This window comes from Hyla sarda, chromosome 7 (genome assembly GCF_029499605.1).
Source record: "Hyla sarda isolate aHylSar1 chromosome 7, aHylSar1.hap1, whole genome shotgun sequence".
Lineage (NCBI taxonomy): Eukaryota > Metazoa > Chordata > Amphibia > Anura > Hylidae > Hyla > Hyla sarda.
Window position 1 is genome coordinate 215,973,741 of NC_079195.1, and position 17,644 is coordinate 215,991,384.

At 44.8% G+C, this 17,644-nt stretch overlaps 1 protein-coding gene across 6 annotated transcripts in view; it reads left to right on the plus strand.

The window, feature by feature from the left end:
• ZZZ3 (zinc finger ZZ-type containing 3) overlaps nucleotides 1–17,644 on the plus strand; it is a 45,383-nt gene that overhangs the window by 18,990 nt on the left and 8,749 nt on the right. For all 6 annotated transcript variants that reach the window (XM_056532650.1, XM_056532655.1, XM_056532653.1 and 3 more), the window contains exons 3-10: nucleotides 4,980–5,118; nucleotides 9,224–9,371; nucleotides 9,995–10,104; nucleotides 11,137–11,205; nucleotides 12,403–12,504; nucleotides 12,671–12,766; nucleotides 14,770–14,931; nucleotides 17,166–17,300. In XM_056532650.1, coding sequence (XP_056388625.1) covers nucleotides 4,980–5,118; nucleotides 9,224–9,371; nucleotides 9,995–10,104; nucleotides 11,137–11,205; nucleotides 12,403–12,504; nucleotides 12,671–12,766; nucleotides 14,770–14,931; nucleotides 17,166–17,300 — 961 coding nt within the window. The remainder of the gene's footprint in view (nucleotides 1–4,979; nucleotides 5,119–9,223; nucleotides 9,372–9,994; nucleotides 10,105–11,136; nucleotides 11,206–12,402; nucleotides 12,505–12,670; nucleotides 12,767–14,769; nucleotides 14,932–17,165; nucleotides 17,301–17,644) is intronic.

The window sequence follows — 17,644 nt, forward strand, 5'->3', positions numbered from 1 at the left end:
GGTGGAAACATCATGCTTTGGGGCTTTTTTTCAGCAAAGGGACCAGGATGACTGATCTGTGTAAAGGAAAGAATGAATGGGGCCACGTATCGTGAGATTATGAGTGAAAACTTCCTTCCATCAGCAAGGGCATTGAACATGAAACATGGCTGGGTCTTTCAGCATGACAATGATCCCAAACACACCGCCCGGGCAATGAAGGAGTGGCTTCATAAGAAGCATTTCAAGGTCCTGGAGTGGTCTAGCCAGTCTCCAGATCTCAACCCCATAAAAAACCTTTGGAGGGAGTTGAAAGTCTGTGTTGCCCAGCAATAGCCCCAAAACATCACTGCTCTAGAGGAGATCTGCATGGAGATATGGGCCAAAATACCAGCAACAGTGTGTGAAAACCTTGTGAAGACTTACAGAAAACAATTGACCTCCTTGCCAACAAAGGGGATATAACAAAGTATTGAGATGAACTTTTGTTATTAACCAAATACTTATTTTCCACCATAATTTGCAAATAAATTCTTTAAAAATCAGACAATGAGATTTTATGGATCTTTTTTTCTCATTCTGTCTCTCACAGTTGAGGTTATAACCTATGATGAAAATTACAACTTTTTAAGTGGGGGAACTTGCACAATTGGTGGCTGACTAAATACTTTTTTGCCCCCATTGTAGTTTTCCAAAAGCTATAGGCACCTTGGTTGGGAAACAGTGATCTATGGGGCAGTACAGGTCTCTGCCACAGAACAGGGAGAGAAGAGCCCGGCTATGCAGTTCTTTCCCCTTGCTCTTCTCTCCCTGCTCTGTGTCTATGAGACCTGAACGGCCCCATAGACTTATATTATGAATCACCTGACGCAGAGCTGGTACAGAACGCGCTAAGCACAGGTTTTTAGCGCTATTTTTTGGTCCTCCTGACCTTGTCACCCTTTTATCCGGACCAGGTGTCCTGAGAGAGATTTTCCGTTTTCTCGTGTATTTTGCCCCCAGTCCATCTTTGTGAAGACTTTTCAGTGCCATTTTTGGCATTTTTGATGTTGCTGTTATAATTATCTAAACACCAGATGGCGCTGTTATTCCATTTTATGCGCGGTATAAAGCTATATCCGCTTTTACATTCGCTTTGGCCTTGTTCACACCTGTGTATTTTGCATGGTGCACAAAGCTTTTTACGTTTCAGGTTGGCACGTGCATTGGTGACTTGGTTGGGGGTGCACCAACCACAAACATAGCAAGTGCAGCGTAGCGGGAGCGGCTCAGAATGGCGGAAGAGCATTTAAAGGGGCACTCCGCTGCTCAGCGTTTGGAACAAACTGTTACGAACGCTGGAGCTTGTGATGTCATAGCCCCGCCCCTCATGATTTCATGCCCCACCCCTCAATGCAAGTCTATGGGAGGGGGCGTGACTGCTGTCACGCCCCCTTCCATAGACTTGCATTGAGGGGGTGGGGAATGACATCATGAGGGGGCGTGGCCATGTCACGAGCTCCAGCGTTCGGAACAGTTTTTTCCAAACACTGAGCAGCAGAGTGCCCCTTTAAGCTTATGGGTATGAATGCACTAGCCAGGGATAAACTGCTATATACCTTTTTGTTGGTGGCCTGATGTGTATAGTGTTTGTTGACAAAAAACAGATGTGGATGGTCCATAGTCTAGTGTGAACGCCATTGTCAGTCTGCAGTGACTGGAGAATAATAAAAGGCATGACGGAACAGCAGAATAGTGAGTGCAGCTCTGGAAGTGACTGGAGTGTAAGACAAGATATAAGAGCAGAATAGTGAGTGCAGCTCAGAAGGTGACTGGAGGAGAAGACATGATCTAACAGCAGAGTAGTAAGTGCAGCTCTAGAGGTGACTGGAGCATAGGATATGGTGCAACAGCAAAATAGTGACTGTAGCTCTGGAGGATAAGACATGATGTAAGAGCAGAATAGTGAGTGCAGCTCTAGAGGCGACTGGAGTATGCCACACAATGTAACAGCAGAATAGTAAGAGCAGCTCTGGAAGGGACTGGAGCATAAGATATGGCATAACAGCAGAATAGTGAGTGCAGCCCTGGAAGGGGCTGGAGCATAAGATATGGGATAACAGCAGAATAGTAAGAGCAGCTCTGGAAGGGACTGGAGCATAAGATATGGCATAACAGCAGAATAGTGAGTGCAGCCCTGGAAGGGGCTGGAGCATAAGATATGGGATAACAGCAGAATAGTAAGCACAGCTCTGGAAGGGACTGGAGCATAAGATATGGGATAACAGCAGAATAGTGAGTGCAGCCCTGAATGCAACTGGAGTATAAGACACAGTGTTACAGCAGAATAGAGCGCAGCTCTGAAGTGTGTTCTCACTGCAACTGATAGTTGGGGCGATCTTCAATTTGGAAAACCTTATAAAAGAATTTAAAAAAAAAATCCTAATAGAAGAACAGAGGCGTAAATTAGCTAAAACAACTGGCGAGCTACATATACAGCTAATAGAGGGGACAAATCCCTGCTGTGGGGGCGGGGCTCACCGTTCTCAGCGCCAATTTAATTAATTTCACGATTCTGTGAATTCTAAATCGGTGAATTAATGAAATGAATTCTGTTCGTCGCCCCCGAATGAAAGTGCAGATCTCTTCATTATACTTTGTTCTCGTCAGGATACAGCGCTGGTTTTGGGCTTAGAAACAATAATGCGAAATACTGACGCGCGGTCAAGGTCTCGTTTTTTATTTATTTTTTTCGTATAAATTCTGATAAGGCCCTTGTATTGTATTGAGGTGTAACTGAATCAGCCCTGAAAAATACTTTCCCAAATGTAGGTTACACAAAAGAGCAGCGTTTCCCAACCAGGGTTCCTCCAGCTGTTGCAAAACTACAACTCCCAGCATGCCCGGACAGCCAACGGCTGTCCGGGCATGCTGGGAGTTGTAGTTTTGCTATAGGCAATGCTGTTAATTTTGTAGTTGAGTTGTAGGCTGGATTCGGACTAACATTTTCGTGTCCACGTCCCACGGACAACAGTGTATAAATAAGATAGGATCGGGCCATTTACAATATGTGACGGTCCTTGTGGAATGACCTCTGCACAGTGCATGCCTAGTAAACTATCCCAGTCATGTCAATGGGTCAGCTCCAGGCTATTGTGTCTATGTCCGTGGGGCTTACTGTAAAGCAGAACTCTAAATGCCGTTAAAACGAACCTGCAATAGTGTTGAGCACAAATATTTGTAATGCGAATTTTTATGGCGAATATCGGCATTTTGCGAATATTTAGGATATAGTGCTATATATTCATAATGACAAAAATTCGTTTTTTTTTTTTTTCACGTGAATTTTTATGCAATTTTTTATGCAAATTTTATACGCGATCATAGGACTAATAATCGTCAATAAATTCGCAAAATATTGCGAATTCGAATATGGCCCTTGCCGCTCATCACTAATCCGCAAATCCTGTTCCAAACTGCTGACACTGTTAGGACCTGGCACCTTTCGTATATCTGTCTGTGCTTCCATATAGTAGACAAAAGCTTTGATCATCTGGTGCCAAGTGTCAAAGAGGCGTTCCCAAGAGCCTGAAGTGCTGAGGACAGGAGCGCCTCCTCGCTTCCCCTCCTGTCACGGTCCCTGATTGATTGACAGTCCACTGAAAACCCATCTTCCGGCGCTGCGCATACAAATTGTGTGCAGGTGCAAGACTTGGAAACAGGGCTTGTCTTCCAGCTCACTGTCAATCACACAGGGATGGGAGGGGGAACAAGGAGGCATTCCAGCCTTTTTGATTAAAGGGGTACACCGCTGCTCAGCATTTGGAACAAACTGTTCCAAACACTGGAGTCTGCGCCGGGAGCTTATGACGTCATAGCCCCGCCCCCTCATGCCATCACGCCCCACCCCCTCAATGCAAGTCTATGGAAGGGGCGTGACAGCCGTCACGCCCCCTCCCATAGACTTTCATTGAGGGGGCAGGGCGTGACGCCACGAGGGGGTGGGGCTATGACGTCATAAGCTCCCGACGTTCAGAACAGTTTGTTCCAAACGCTGAGCAGTGGAGTAGCCCTTTAAGAATTGATTGATTTCATTCGTTGAAGAATTGATTCCTATCGCCACCTAGAGGCTGTTTTGAAGAAATACTCGTGAATGATAGCTTGCAGTGAAATATGTATAAGTGCTGCTTCACATGAATCTATTTTGGAGCATCTCTAAAGCAGTTTGCTATGATTAGGGTTCACCATTGTAACCCCTTATTGACTGGCACAAAATTGGTGGTCATAAAGGGGTCTTTGCTTCTCCAGCTGTTGCAGAACAACAAGTCCCATCATGTCCTGACAGATTTTGACTGTTACAACACGATGGAAATTGTATTTATGAAGCAGCTGGAGAGGCGCAGCCATTTAACCCCTTGGTCACCTGCTGTGTGACCAGAGGGGTGGGGGGGCTCCTTCCTTTGGAGGGGTCAGCACTTTATTTTAAAAAAAATCAACTGGTGCCAGAAAGTTAAACAGATTTGTAAATTAATTCTATAAAAAAAATCTTAATCCCTTCCAGTACTTATTAGCTGAATACTACAGAGGAAATGGTTTTATTTTTGGAACACAGAGCTCTCTGCTGACATCACGAGCACAGTGCTCTCTGCTGACATCTCTGTCTATTTTAGGAACTGTCCAGAGTAGGAAAAAAAATCCCCATAGCAAACATATGCTGCTCTGGTCAGTTACCAAAATGGACAGAGATGTCAGCAGAGAGCACTGTGCTCGTGATGTCAGCAGAGAGCACTGTGTTCCAAAAAGAAAATAATTTCCTCTGTAGTATTCAGCAGCTAATAAGTACTGGAAGGATTAAGACTTTTTTTTTTTTAAATAGAAGTCATTTACAAATCTGTTTAACTTTCTGGCACCAGTTGATTTAAAAAAAAAAAAGTTTTCCACTGGAGTACCCCTTTAAGCCCGGAATACCCCCCTTTTTTTTTTTTTCTCGCTCTCACCGCTCTTTTGCTTTGTCCTTGCAGTTATCAGCGGCTATTACAGACGATTTCCGTGCTGGAGGCGCAGCGCTCTCAAGCTCTTCTCGACCTGGAAAGGTTATCCCAGCAGCAGAGGGACGCCCTGGCCGATCCGATCGGATTTGTTGAGAAACTTCAAAAGCAGGTAGAGTGCAGAAGGCTGCCGTAAGCGTTCAGCAGGGGGCGCTCCCCTGACACTGTCTATGTCTGTGTATATTCCTCGGCATAAGAGAGATGCGGAAAATGTCACAGGCTGTGAGTTATATGTAAGAACAGAGTCAGCGTCTGTGCACTGCTGGGAATGCTACAGGCGCCGTTATATTGTCTGCGCGCCGGTCCGCTGTGCCGTCTCTAATACGCAATTACAGCTGCATGGCAGAAGCCTGACCACTGACGCCGTTGGATATGTAACTTGTGTGGCTGTACATAGTGGTAGAATAGCAGAGAAAATCATCTTTAAAGGGGTACTCCGTTACCTTGGTGTCGGAGCTCCGCTTTCCAGCGTCCGGAAGTTATTGTTCCGAACGATGTGTGTGTGTGTGCGTGCTTCTGTGTTCAGGGCCGCCCCTTCAACGAAAGTCTATGGGAAATTCTATTCCTTTTGAATTTTTTTGTCTCGTCCACAGTGCTCTCTGCTGACAACTCTGTCCATGTCAGGAACTGTCCAGAGCAGGAGAAAATCCTCCTAGCAAACCTATGCTGCTCTGGACAGTTCCTGAGGCAGACAGAGGTGTCAGCAGAGAGCACTGTGGACAAGACAAAAAAGAAATTCAAAAAGAATAGAATTTCCTCGCTAGCATCCAGCTGCTAATAAGTACTGAAAGGATTAATATTTTTAATAGAAGTAATTTGCAAATCTGTTTCACTTTGTGGCACCAGTTTATTTAAAAAAAAATAAAGTTTTCCACCCACAGTGCTGGTAAGTGTCCACTGGGCATTTCTAAGCCACGGACGTGTCCTAGTTGTTCATCTCTCCACCTTCAAGATGGGTCCATCTTGCAGAAAATGATGACCTAAGGCAGTGTTCCCCAACCAGTGTGCCTCCAGCTGTTGCAGAACTACAACTCCCAGCATGCCTGGAGTTGTAGTTTTGCAACATCTGGAGGCACACTGGTTGGGGAACACTGGACCCATCACACAAGATGTGGGGGAAGATTATTGCCCAAAAAATGTCAGGACACTCCTCTGGTTTGGACCCACCAACTATGTTCACACGGCGGAATTTCCGCTGAATAATTCCATTGAAAATACAGCCAAAATCTAAATCCTATTATGTTTAAAGGGGTACTCTACCCCTAGACATCTTATCCCCTATACAAAGGATGTCTGATCGCCGCTGGGGACCCCCACAATTTCTCCTGCAGCACCTGTGTCTGATGACGGGCGATACAGGGGATGGAGTATCGTGATGTTACGGCTCCGCCCCCTCGTGACAACACTCTCCGCCCCCTCATTGCAAGTCTATGGGAGGGGCGTGGCAGCCGTGCAGCTGAGGAACAGGGTCCTGCAGGAGAGATCTTGGGCGGGACCCCTGTGATCAGACAAGTCTATGTCACGCCCCCTTCCATAGACTTGCATTGAGGGGGCGGGGTGTGACAGTATGAGGGGGCGGGGTTATTACGTCATGAGCCAGCGTTCGCAACAGTTTGTTCCTAACGCTGAGCAGCGGAGTACCCCTTTAATTATTCTCTGGGGTTAACTTAAAATTTTGGGTTGGACCCTTTTAGACATCCTATACCCTATTGATGGTCTGTCTGGTTTGGGTTATAGCCAATAAAGTTGATCGTTTTTCAAAACTGTTTAGGAATAATTTTGATATAGGTTGAACAGCGCGTCATTCCTTCCTTCTGCTGGTTGCTATGGTAATGGTTATCACCGTGGTGACAAGGATGCATGGGAAACAACGCTGCTGTCTGTATATTGCTGTGTTTCCCAACCCGGGTGCCTCCAGTTGTTGCAAAACTACAACTCCCAGCATGAACTGGCAGCCAAAGCCTCACCCAGATGATGAATGCAACAAATAAACACAATCACCAGTTTGTGTACAATAATTATTCACAATTAATGGCCGGAAGTGTAGAAAAGGCTTCACAGATCTGTATTTGTTGCTTGAAAAAAAAACTCTCGAGAGAGTCGAATCGTCGCTGTTCACATTATGATGGAATAAAACCCTTTTTTAGTATGTGTGTATATATATATATATATATATATATATATATATATATGTGCAATCTCCACCACAGCACAAATAATCAGAGGTCCAGTATCAAGTGGAAAGGCTTCCAAGTTTATTCACACCATAAATGTGATAGCGGTGCAACGTTTCGGCAAACTGCCTTTGTCAAGCATGCTTGACAAAGGCAGTTTGCCGAAACGTTGCACCGCTATCACATTTATGGTGTGAATAAACTTGGAAGCCTTTCCACTTGATACTGGACCTCTGATTATTTGTGCTGTGGTGGAGATTGCACATTTATGGACTGCTGACCTGCCAGTTGGCTGACCACGTGCACTTACAGAGGGGGTCTTTGCTGGCTCTTTCGCTTGGAGTTATATATATATATACACTGCTCAAAAACATAAAGGTGACACTTAAACAGCACAGTGTAACTCCAAGTCAATGACACTTCTGTGAAATCCCACTGTCCACTCAGGAAGAACACTGATTGACAATCAATTTCACATGGAACAGACAACAGGTGGAAATTATAGGAAATTAGTAACACACCCCTAATAAAGGAGTGGTTCTGCAGTTGGTGACCACAGACCACTTCTCAGTTCCTATGCTTCCTGGCTGATGTTTTGGTCCCTTTTGAATGCTGGCGGTGCTTTCACTCTAGTGGTAGCATGAGACGGAGTCTACAACCTACACGAGTGGCTCAGGTAGTGCAGCTCATCCTGGCACATCAATGTGAGCTGTGGCAAGAAGGTTTGCTGTGTCTGTCAGCGTAGTGTCCAGAGCATGGAGGCACTACCAGGAGACAGGACAGTACATCAGGAGACGTGGAGGAGGCCGTAGGAGGGCAACAACCCAGCAGCAGGACTGCTACCTCTGCCTATGTGCAAGGAGGAGCACTGCCAGAGTCCTGCAAAATTACCTCCAGCAGGCCACAAATGTGCATGTGTCCACTCAAATGAACAGAAACAGACTCCATGAGGGTGGTATGAGGGCCCGACTTCCACAGGTGGGGATTGTGCTTACAGCCCAACACCGTGCAGAACATTTGGCATTTACCAAAGAACACCAAGATTGACAAATTCACCACTGGAGCCCTGTGCTGTTCACAGATGAAAGCAGGTTCACACTGTCACGTCTGTCATATGTGCTCAGAGTCTGGAGATGCCGTGGAGAACGTTCTGCTGCTGGTACATCCTCCAGCATGACCGGTTTGGCGGTGGGTCAGTAATGGTGTGGGGTGGCATTTCTTTGGGGGGCCGCACAGCCCTCCATGTGCTTGCCAGAGGTACCTGACTGCCATTAGGTACCGAGTTGAGACCCTTGGACCCCTTGTGAGACCATATGCTGGTACGGTTGGCCCTGGTTTCCTCCTAATACAAGACAATGCTAGACCTCATGTGGCTGGAGTGTGTCAGCAGTTCCTACAAGAGGAAGGCATTGATGCTATGGACTGGCCGCCCGTTCCCCTGAATCCGATTGAGCCCATCTGGGACATCTCGCTCCATCCACCACAGACTGTCCAGGAGTTGGCGGATGCTTTAGTCCAGGTCTGGGAGGACATCCCTCAGGAGACCATCCTCCACCTCATCAGAAGCATGCCCAGACATTGTAGGGAGGTCATACGGGCACGTGGAGGCCACACACACTACTGAGCCTCATTGTGACTTGTTTTAAGGACATTACATAAAGTTGGATCAGCCTGTAGTGGGGTTTTCCACTGTGATTTTGAGTGTGACTCCATATCCAGACCTCCATGGGTTGATACATTTTGATTTCCATTGATAATTTGTGTGTGATTTTGTTGTCAGCACATTCAACTATGTAAAGACGGAAGTATTTCATACGATTAGTTCATTCATTCAGATCTAGGATGTGTTACCTATTTTTTTGAGCAGTATGTGTATATATACATATATATATATATATATATATATATATATATATATATATATATGAAAGAAAGAGAGCGAGATATATATAAATTGATATGTAGGGTCTTGTGGACCCCCACAGAGACCTTTTTAGATATGCTGATATTAATAGCTATATTATGTATCGTCTTTTTTGCCAGGAGGACATGGGAATTCCTCGCCCCCAGAGGATTGTCCAGTTACCAGAGATTTCTTGGGACCAGTACACCACAACCCTCGGGAACTTCGAGAGAGAGTTCAGGAACAGGAAAAGAAACTCGAAGAGAGTAAAGCTGATTTTCGATAAAGGTCAGTAGTCTGGGGTGTAAGAGACCTGAGCAGAGGGCAGTCACTTAAGCAGCACTTCCCTTTTGTCTGTATCGGTCTCTTTAGCTGTTGTAAATGGTTACTATCATTAAGGAAAACCTTTGACGTGTTACCCACATGTCACAAGTTTTGATCGCACCTGCTCACTTATGACCCGTTGCGATCTTTGGCTATAAATTGAGGAAGTTTGTGGCAGAGATCCACTCACTTCTTGGCTGTCAGTCAAATCCAACCTTTTCGCTATATAAGTCTACGCAGTGAAAAGGTCTGATCTGCCGCCCGGGGAGTAAAATGCAATGTTGCACACTTTCCCACTTATAACTAGAAATCACAGCTGGTCTCAGGCGTTAGACCCGGTGCGATCAAACTTTTGACCTCTCTGTGCAACAAATCAAGTCTTTTTTAATGATTGTAACCCTTTAAACCAGTGGATTACCACCGCTCACTTTCCAGCTGTTGTAAAGCTACATCTTCCAGCAAGCCCTGACAGGGCACGCTGGGACTTGTAGTTTTGCAACAACCGGAGAGCCACTACTTTTTATAGATAACTGAAGACCTAATACACACTAGCCATACTAAATCGCCCACATTGGTTGCTGTTGCAGTTGGGTTACACGCCAATTCTCAAAGAGCAGCAGATAAGGAAGGAGAATCGTCATCTTATTCTGTTCTACCCCAAAGCGACAGTCAAGAAAGCTCTGCGAGCAACCTACAGGTATGTCAGGTGTCAGTAAAAACACTTTTAAAGGGACATGTCCATTAAATATCAGCTTTTTTTTAATCAAAAATATTCACCATTTTATAAAAATGCTGCAGTTTTTAATGTTGGCCACTAGATGTCAGCATAGCAGCATACAAGCCTGACATGCATTATGTCTCATCACAAACAATCTATTTTAAGGGTTTATCAGCAGAACTTAGCCTATTGTGTAGTACAGTGTTTCCCAACCAGGGTGCCTCCAGCTGTTGCAAAACTACAATTCCCATCATGCTCGGACAGCCTTCGGCTGAAATTTTTAAATAGAAGTAATTTACAAATCTGTTTTACTTTCTGGCACCAGTTGATTTAAAAAAAATTTTCTACTGGAGTACCCCTTTAAGGATTTTTCCAATTTTTGTTTATCAGGTCTTCCTCAGTATGCCTCCACCATTTTCAATTAGCTTGTAATCCCACACAACAGTGCCTAGACGACGAGACCATCAAGGGCTCAGTTGAAAAGGTTTCATCACAAGTATAAAGTCGTCTCACATGTTCCACTGTTAAAACTTAGCAACTCTGTTTACCTTCTCTTTTAGTCTGTGGAGTCTCAAATTGAGTTTTTCCATTCATAACCTATTCTTGTACTTGTCTTTTAGAAAAACTTTTGACATGACATGGAGACATGTCAAATTATTTGATCTGTGGGGGTTTTGGTGCTGAGACCCTCACTGATCAGGAGAAGCACTCGGTAGAAGGTTATACTTCCTGGCTTACACTATTTCTGTCCAACTTCTTCATATGGCCCCATAGTCTTATAATTGGGCCGCAGGACGGAGATGGCTGTGAGCCGAGGAGTGAAGCACACTACAGGACTCTTCTCCCTGCCCATTTCCCTGATCGTGGGGGTCTCAGCACTGAAACCCCAACAAATTAAAACTTTGTTCATGTCTCTCTGATGTTTCAAAATGCAGTTTTTCTGTAAAACTTCTGACTTGTGTGTAATGTTCGGTGGCCTTGTTAACTCAGTACTGTTATGTTTTACCACAGATAAGAGGCCGGTTTTGTGTGGACTCTAAACCTGGGACCTTTAATCAGTTATGGACTGTAGAGGAGCAGGTAAGTCATTGTGTTAATGTATTACATAGAAGTGATTCTGAGTTATATCCTGTATTATACTCCAGAGCTGTACTCACTATTCTGCTGGTGAGGTCACTGTGTACATACATTACATTACTTATCCTGTACTGATCCTGAGTTATATCCTGTATTATACTCCAGAGCTGTACTCACTATTCTGCTGGTGAGGTCACTGTGTACATACATTACATTACTTATCCTGTACTGATCCTGAGTTATATCCTGTATTATACTCCAGAGCTGTACTCACTATTCTGCTGGTGGGATCACTGTGTATATACATTACATTACTTATCCTGTACTGATCCTGAGTTATATCCTGTATTATACTCCAGAGCTGTACTCACTATTCTGCTGGTGAGGTCACTGTGTACATACATTACATTACTTATCCTGTACTGATCCTGAGTTATATCCTGTATTATACTCCAGAGCTGTACTCACTATTCTGCTGGTGGGATCACTGTGTATATACATTACATTACTTATCCTGTACTGATCCTGAGTTATATCCTGTATTATTCCCCAGAGCTGTACTCACTATTCTGCTGGTGGGGTCACTGTGTATATACATTACATTACTTATCCTGTACTGATCCTGAGTTATATCCTGTATTATACTCCGAAGCTGTACTCACTATTCTGCTGGTGAGGTCACTGTGTACATACATTACATTACTTATCCTGTACTGATCCTGAGTTATATCCTGTATTATTCCCCAGAGCTGCACTCACTATTCTGCTGGTGAGGTCACTGTACATACATTACATTACTTATCCTGTACTGACCCAGAGTTATATCCTTTATTATACCCCAGAGCTGTACTCATTATTCTGCTGGTTGTCATTAGACATAGTCTATAAGCCTCACATTCTTGCTCATTTAAGCTGATAGTCTGCAGAATGGTTAATGCATTTCTTGAGTATTATATAGCTTGTGTTAAAAGGGAGATGGGTAAAAAAAAATTTAGAGCAGGGTCACACTTGGCCCATCCGCAGTGTATTTCACGCTGTGGATGCGCCCGACAGCAGTCACTAGTGATTTCTGGTGTTTGTTCAGATTTCTATGGCTCCTGGTTACAGTTCTCCTTTGAATCTGTTTTTTGAACATCATTTACTTATCTGGACTAAAATCGCAAAGCCAATCTCAGCAAGATGTCTTTGTGATTTGTTTAGAAAAAATTGGAGCAGCTTCTCCTGAAGTTTCCACCAGAAGAGATTGAGTCAAAGAGGTGGCAGAAGATTGCGGATGAGTTAGGGAACCGGACTGCCAAGCAGGTGAGTGGTCCTTGTATTATATTCTCCATTATAGCCTATAGGTGACCTCTGCCCCATCTCATCCTGTGTGCGGAGTTATAAAGTAGCAGTGATGATGGAGCATTACATGACAATTCACATATAATCTGTAGATAAAATCTCTTAATATTTTCTGTTATTTTGACAGGTTGCCAGCCGAGTTCAAAAGTATTTTATAAAATTGACCAAAGCTGGAATCCCGGTACCGGGACGGACCCCAAACCTGTACATGTATTCTAAGAAGGTATAAACTGTAAAAATGTCTTATTGTGACTACCTATTTTAAAGCTTTTTTTTTTTTTCTATGGCAACATAGCAATGTGCTAGCCGTGAATAGGGCCGTGCTGGAAACTAAAGGATAGAGGAGCCGTGCTGAGGACTGAGGGTAGAGGAGCTGTGCTGGGGACTGAGGATAGAGGAGCTGTGCTGGGGACTGAGGATAGAGGAGCTGTGATGGGGACTGAGGATAGAGGAGCCGTGCTGGAGACTGAGGATAGAAGAGCCGTGCTGGAAACTAAAGGATAGAAGAGCCGTGCTGGGGACTGAGGATAGAGGAGCCGTGCTGGGGACTGAGGATAGAGGAGCCGTGCTGGAAACTAAAGGATAGAGGAGCCGTGCTGAGGACTGAGGGTAGAGGAGCTGTGCTGGGGACTGAGGATAGAGGAGCTGTGCTGGGGACTGAGGATAGAGGAGCTGTGCTGGGGACTGAGGATAGAGGAGCCGTGCTGGAAACTAAAGGATAGAGGAGCCGTGCTGGAAACTAAAGGATAGAGGAGCCGTGCTGGAAACTAAAGGATAGAGGAGCCGTGCTGGAAACTAAAGGATAGAGGAGCCGTGCTGGGGACTGAGGATAGAGGAGCCGTGCTGGGGACTGAGGATAGAGGAGCCGTGCTGGGGACTGAGGATAGAGGAGCCGTGCTGGGAACTGAGGATAGAGGAGCCGTGCTGGGGACTGAGGATAGAGGAGCCGTGCTGGGGACTGAGGATAGAGGAGCCGTGCTGGAGACTGAGGATAGAGGAGCCGTGCTGGGGACTGAGGATAGAGGAGCCGTGCTGGGGACTGAGGGTAGAGGAGCCGTGCTGGGGACTGAGGATATAGAGGAGCCGTGCTGGGGACTGAGGATAGAGGAGCCGTGCTGGGGACTGAGGATAGAGGAGCCGTGCTGGGGACTGAGGATAGAGGAGCCGTGCTGGGGACTGAGAGGATAGAGGAGCCGTGCTGGGGACTGAGAGGATAGAGGAGCCGTGCTGGGGACTGAGGATATAGAGGAGCCGTGCTGGGGACTGAGGATAGAGGAGCCGTGCTGGGGACTGAGGATAGAGGAGCCGTGCTGGGGACTGAGGATAGAGGAGCCGTGCTGGGGACTGAGAGGATAGAGGAGCCGTGCTGGGGACTGAGAGGATAGAGGAGCCGTGCTGGGGACTGAGGATAGAGGAGCCGTGCTGGGGACTGAGGATAGAGGAGCCGTGCTGGGGACTGAGGATAGAGGAGCCGTGCTGGGGACTGAGAGGATAGAGGAGCCGTGCTGGGGACTGAGAGGATAGAGGAGCCGTGCTGGGGACTGAGGATAGAGGAGCCGTGCTGGGGACTGAGGATAGAGGAGCCGTGCTGGGCACTGAGGATAGAGGAGCCGTGCTGGGGACTGAGGATAGAGGAGCCGTGCTGGGGACTGAGGATAGAGGAGCCGTGCTGGGCACTGAGGATAGAGGAGCCGTGCTGGGGACTGAGGATAGAGGAGCCGTGCTGGAGACTGAGGATAGGGGAGCCGTGCTGGGGACTGAGGATAGAGGAGCCGTGCTGGAAACTAAAGGATAGAGGAGCCGTGCTGGAAACTAAAGGATAGAGGAGCCGTGCTGGGGAGCCAAGTTTTTTTTTTTTTTTTTTTTTTTTTTTTTTTTGTATGTGACCAGGTTTTGTTTTACACTTGTGGTTGCCGGTGACATGAGAGACTGTACATTGCTTGGCGTCTAATTGGAAAGTACATGATGGAGGAGAATTGTAATTCTGAGAGCACTATAGACCAGCAGGGCAGCTGACTATCCTTTTCGGTGGGATGAAGGCTTAGTATTCTACACACATCACACAGTACATACACATATTATATATATACATATATATATACATACACACACACACACACAAGAATGTGATTGGCTGCAGTAAGAATCCATTACTGATGGGATTTGACCCCAGTTATTCTTTCTCTTTGGGTTGTGTATGATTTCTCTTATTCTCTCCCCCTCCAGGCATCAAGTAAGCGGCAGCACGTCCTCAACAAGCATCTGTTCAAGCCGTCCACCTTCATGACGTCCCATGAACCTCCGGTGTTTATGGAAGAGGATGACGACCACTCCAGTTTTCACAGCCGGGACCTTGATAATGTGGCGGACGAGGATGACGACATATCGGTAAGGAGCCCGGAGGAGACATTCCGCTCCCTAACCCCTTAACACACCACGACGTACATTTACGTCCTATACATAACCGCTAGCATCGGAGTGATGCTCGGGTCATGCGCAGCCAGGGACCTGCCGGTAATGGCAGACATCCGCGATCGCGCGGATGTCCGCCATTAATCCCTCAGATGCCGTGATCAATACAGATCACGGCATCTGCAGCATTGCGGTCACTAAAATGGATGATCGGATCGCCCGCAGCGCTGCAATCCGATCGTCCAGAACAGCAGACGGAGGTCCCCTCACCTGCCTCCGCTGCCTTCCACGGGTCTTCTGCTCTGGTCTGAGATCAACCAGACCAGAACAGAAGATCACCGATAATACTGATCACTGCTATGTCCTATACTTAGCACTGAACAGTATTAGCAATCAAATGATTTCTATAAATAGTCTCCTATGGGGATTATTAAAGTGTAAAAATAAAAGTAAAAAAAGTTTAAAAAAAAAAAAAAAAAGGGAAAAACCCCCTCCCCCAATAAAAATGTAAATTGTCCCATTTTCCCTATTTCACCCCCAAAAAGTGTAAAAAAATAAAAAGTAATAGGTAAAAAAAGTTATACATATTTGGTATCGCCGCGTGTGTAAATATTAGAGATGAGCGAACTTACAGTAAATTCGATTCGTCACGAACTTCTCGGCTCGGCAGTTGATGACTTTTCCTGCATAAATTAGTTCAGCTTTCAGGTGCTCTCGTGGGCTGGAAAAGGTGGATACAGTCCTAGGAGACTCTTTCCTAGGACTGTATCCATCTTTTCCAGCCCACGGGAGCACCTGAAAGCTGAACTAATTTATGCAGGAAAAGTCATCAACTGCCGAGCCGAAAAGTTCGTGACGAATCGAATTTACTGTACGTTCGCTCATCTCTAGTAAATATCCAAACTATTAAAATATAATGTCATTGATTACTGTACAGTGTACGTAAAAAAAAAAAAGTCCAAAATTGCTGTTTTTTTTATAACCTTTTTATAAAAAAAAAAAAAAAAATTTGATAAAAAATGTATTAAGTTTTATATAAGCAACTATGGTATCAATAAAAAGAAAAGATCACGGCACAAAAAATGAGCCCTCATACTGCTGCTTATATGGATAAATGAAAAAAGTTATAGGTCTTCAAAATAGGGGGATTTTAAACTTACCGTACTAATTTGGTTAAAAAGTTTACAAATTTTTTATTTTGTTTTTAAGTGCAACATTAAAAGAAAAGTATGTTATCATGGGTATCATTTCAATCATATTGACCCACAGAATAAAGAACGCATGTCATTTTTACCGTAAGTTGTACGGCGTGAAAACGAAACCTTCCAAAATTTGCTCAATTGCGGTTTTCTTTTTAATTTCCCCACACAAATAGTATTTATTTTTTTTGTTTGCGCCATACATTTTATGGTAAAGTGAGTGATGGCATTACAACGGACAACTGGTCGCGCAAAAAACAAGCCTCATACTAGTCTGTGGATGAAAATATAAAAGAGTTATGATTTTTTGAAGGTGAGGAAGAAAAAACGAAAAAATAAGATTATCCGTGTCCTAAAGGGGTTATCCAGGAAAAAACTTTTTTATATATATATATATATATATATATATAATATATATATATATATATATATAAACTGGCTCCAGAAAGTTAAACAGATTTGTAAATTACTTCTATTAAAAAATCTTAATCCTTTCAGTACTTATGAGCATCTAAAGTTAAGGTTGTTCTTTTCTGTCTAAGTGCTCTCTGATGACACCTGTCTCGGGAAACGCCCAGTTTAGAAGAGGTTTGCTATGGGGATTTACTTCTAAACTGGGCGGTTCCTGAGACAGGTGTCATCAGAGAGCACTTAGACAGAAAAGAACAACCTTAACTTCAGAAGCTCATAAGTACTGAAAGGATTAGGATTTTTTAATAGAAGTAATTTACAAATCTGTTTAACTTTCTGGAGCCAGTTGATATATATAAAAAGTTTTTTTCCTGGATAACCCCTTTAAGTTAGTGTTGTCCAGCTGTTGCAAAACTACAACTCCCAGCATGCCCGGACAGCCAAAGGCTCTCCGGGCATGCTGGGAGTTGTAGTTTTGCAACAGCTGGAGGCACCCTGGTTGGAGAAACACTGACTGAAAATTTTGGCTTCAACCTATTTGTGAATTTCCACGACATGCTGGGAGTTGTAGGGTCTCAACATTGCTCTTCTCGTTCTCAGGATGAAGAGGGTATTCCCACCTCTTACCGCGAACTCGCAGAATATAAAGAACTACTTGAACTTAAGAAGTTGAAGAGGCAAAGGCTCAATGAGATGGAGGCAGAGAGCGGCTTTGTGCAGCACGTTGGCTTCAAAGTAAGATCTGGTTGTCTCCTCCATGGCCGCTCTTGGCTCCTCACATGGTGTCGGCAGCGCTGGTATAAATACCTGTCCGGGGTCTGGTGGTGATCACACCGGTGGGCGGCCCATTGTAGTTATCACTTGGGTGCACATGACCAGAACATAGTAAGTGGGTGAGCTGGATGTCTACAGAAATACTGCAGCATTTCTGTACGTAAATCTGCACTAAATTGCCAATATATTTTTGGCAGAATTAATGCTGTGGGTAATGGTAATGTTTAAAATTGAGATATATATATATCTATATAGAAAAATAAAGATGATGCAGCACTCCACAAATATGCAAAAGGTGGTTGTTT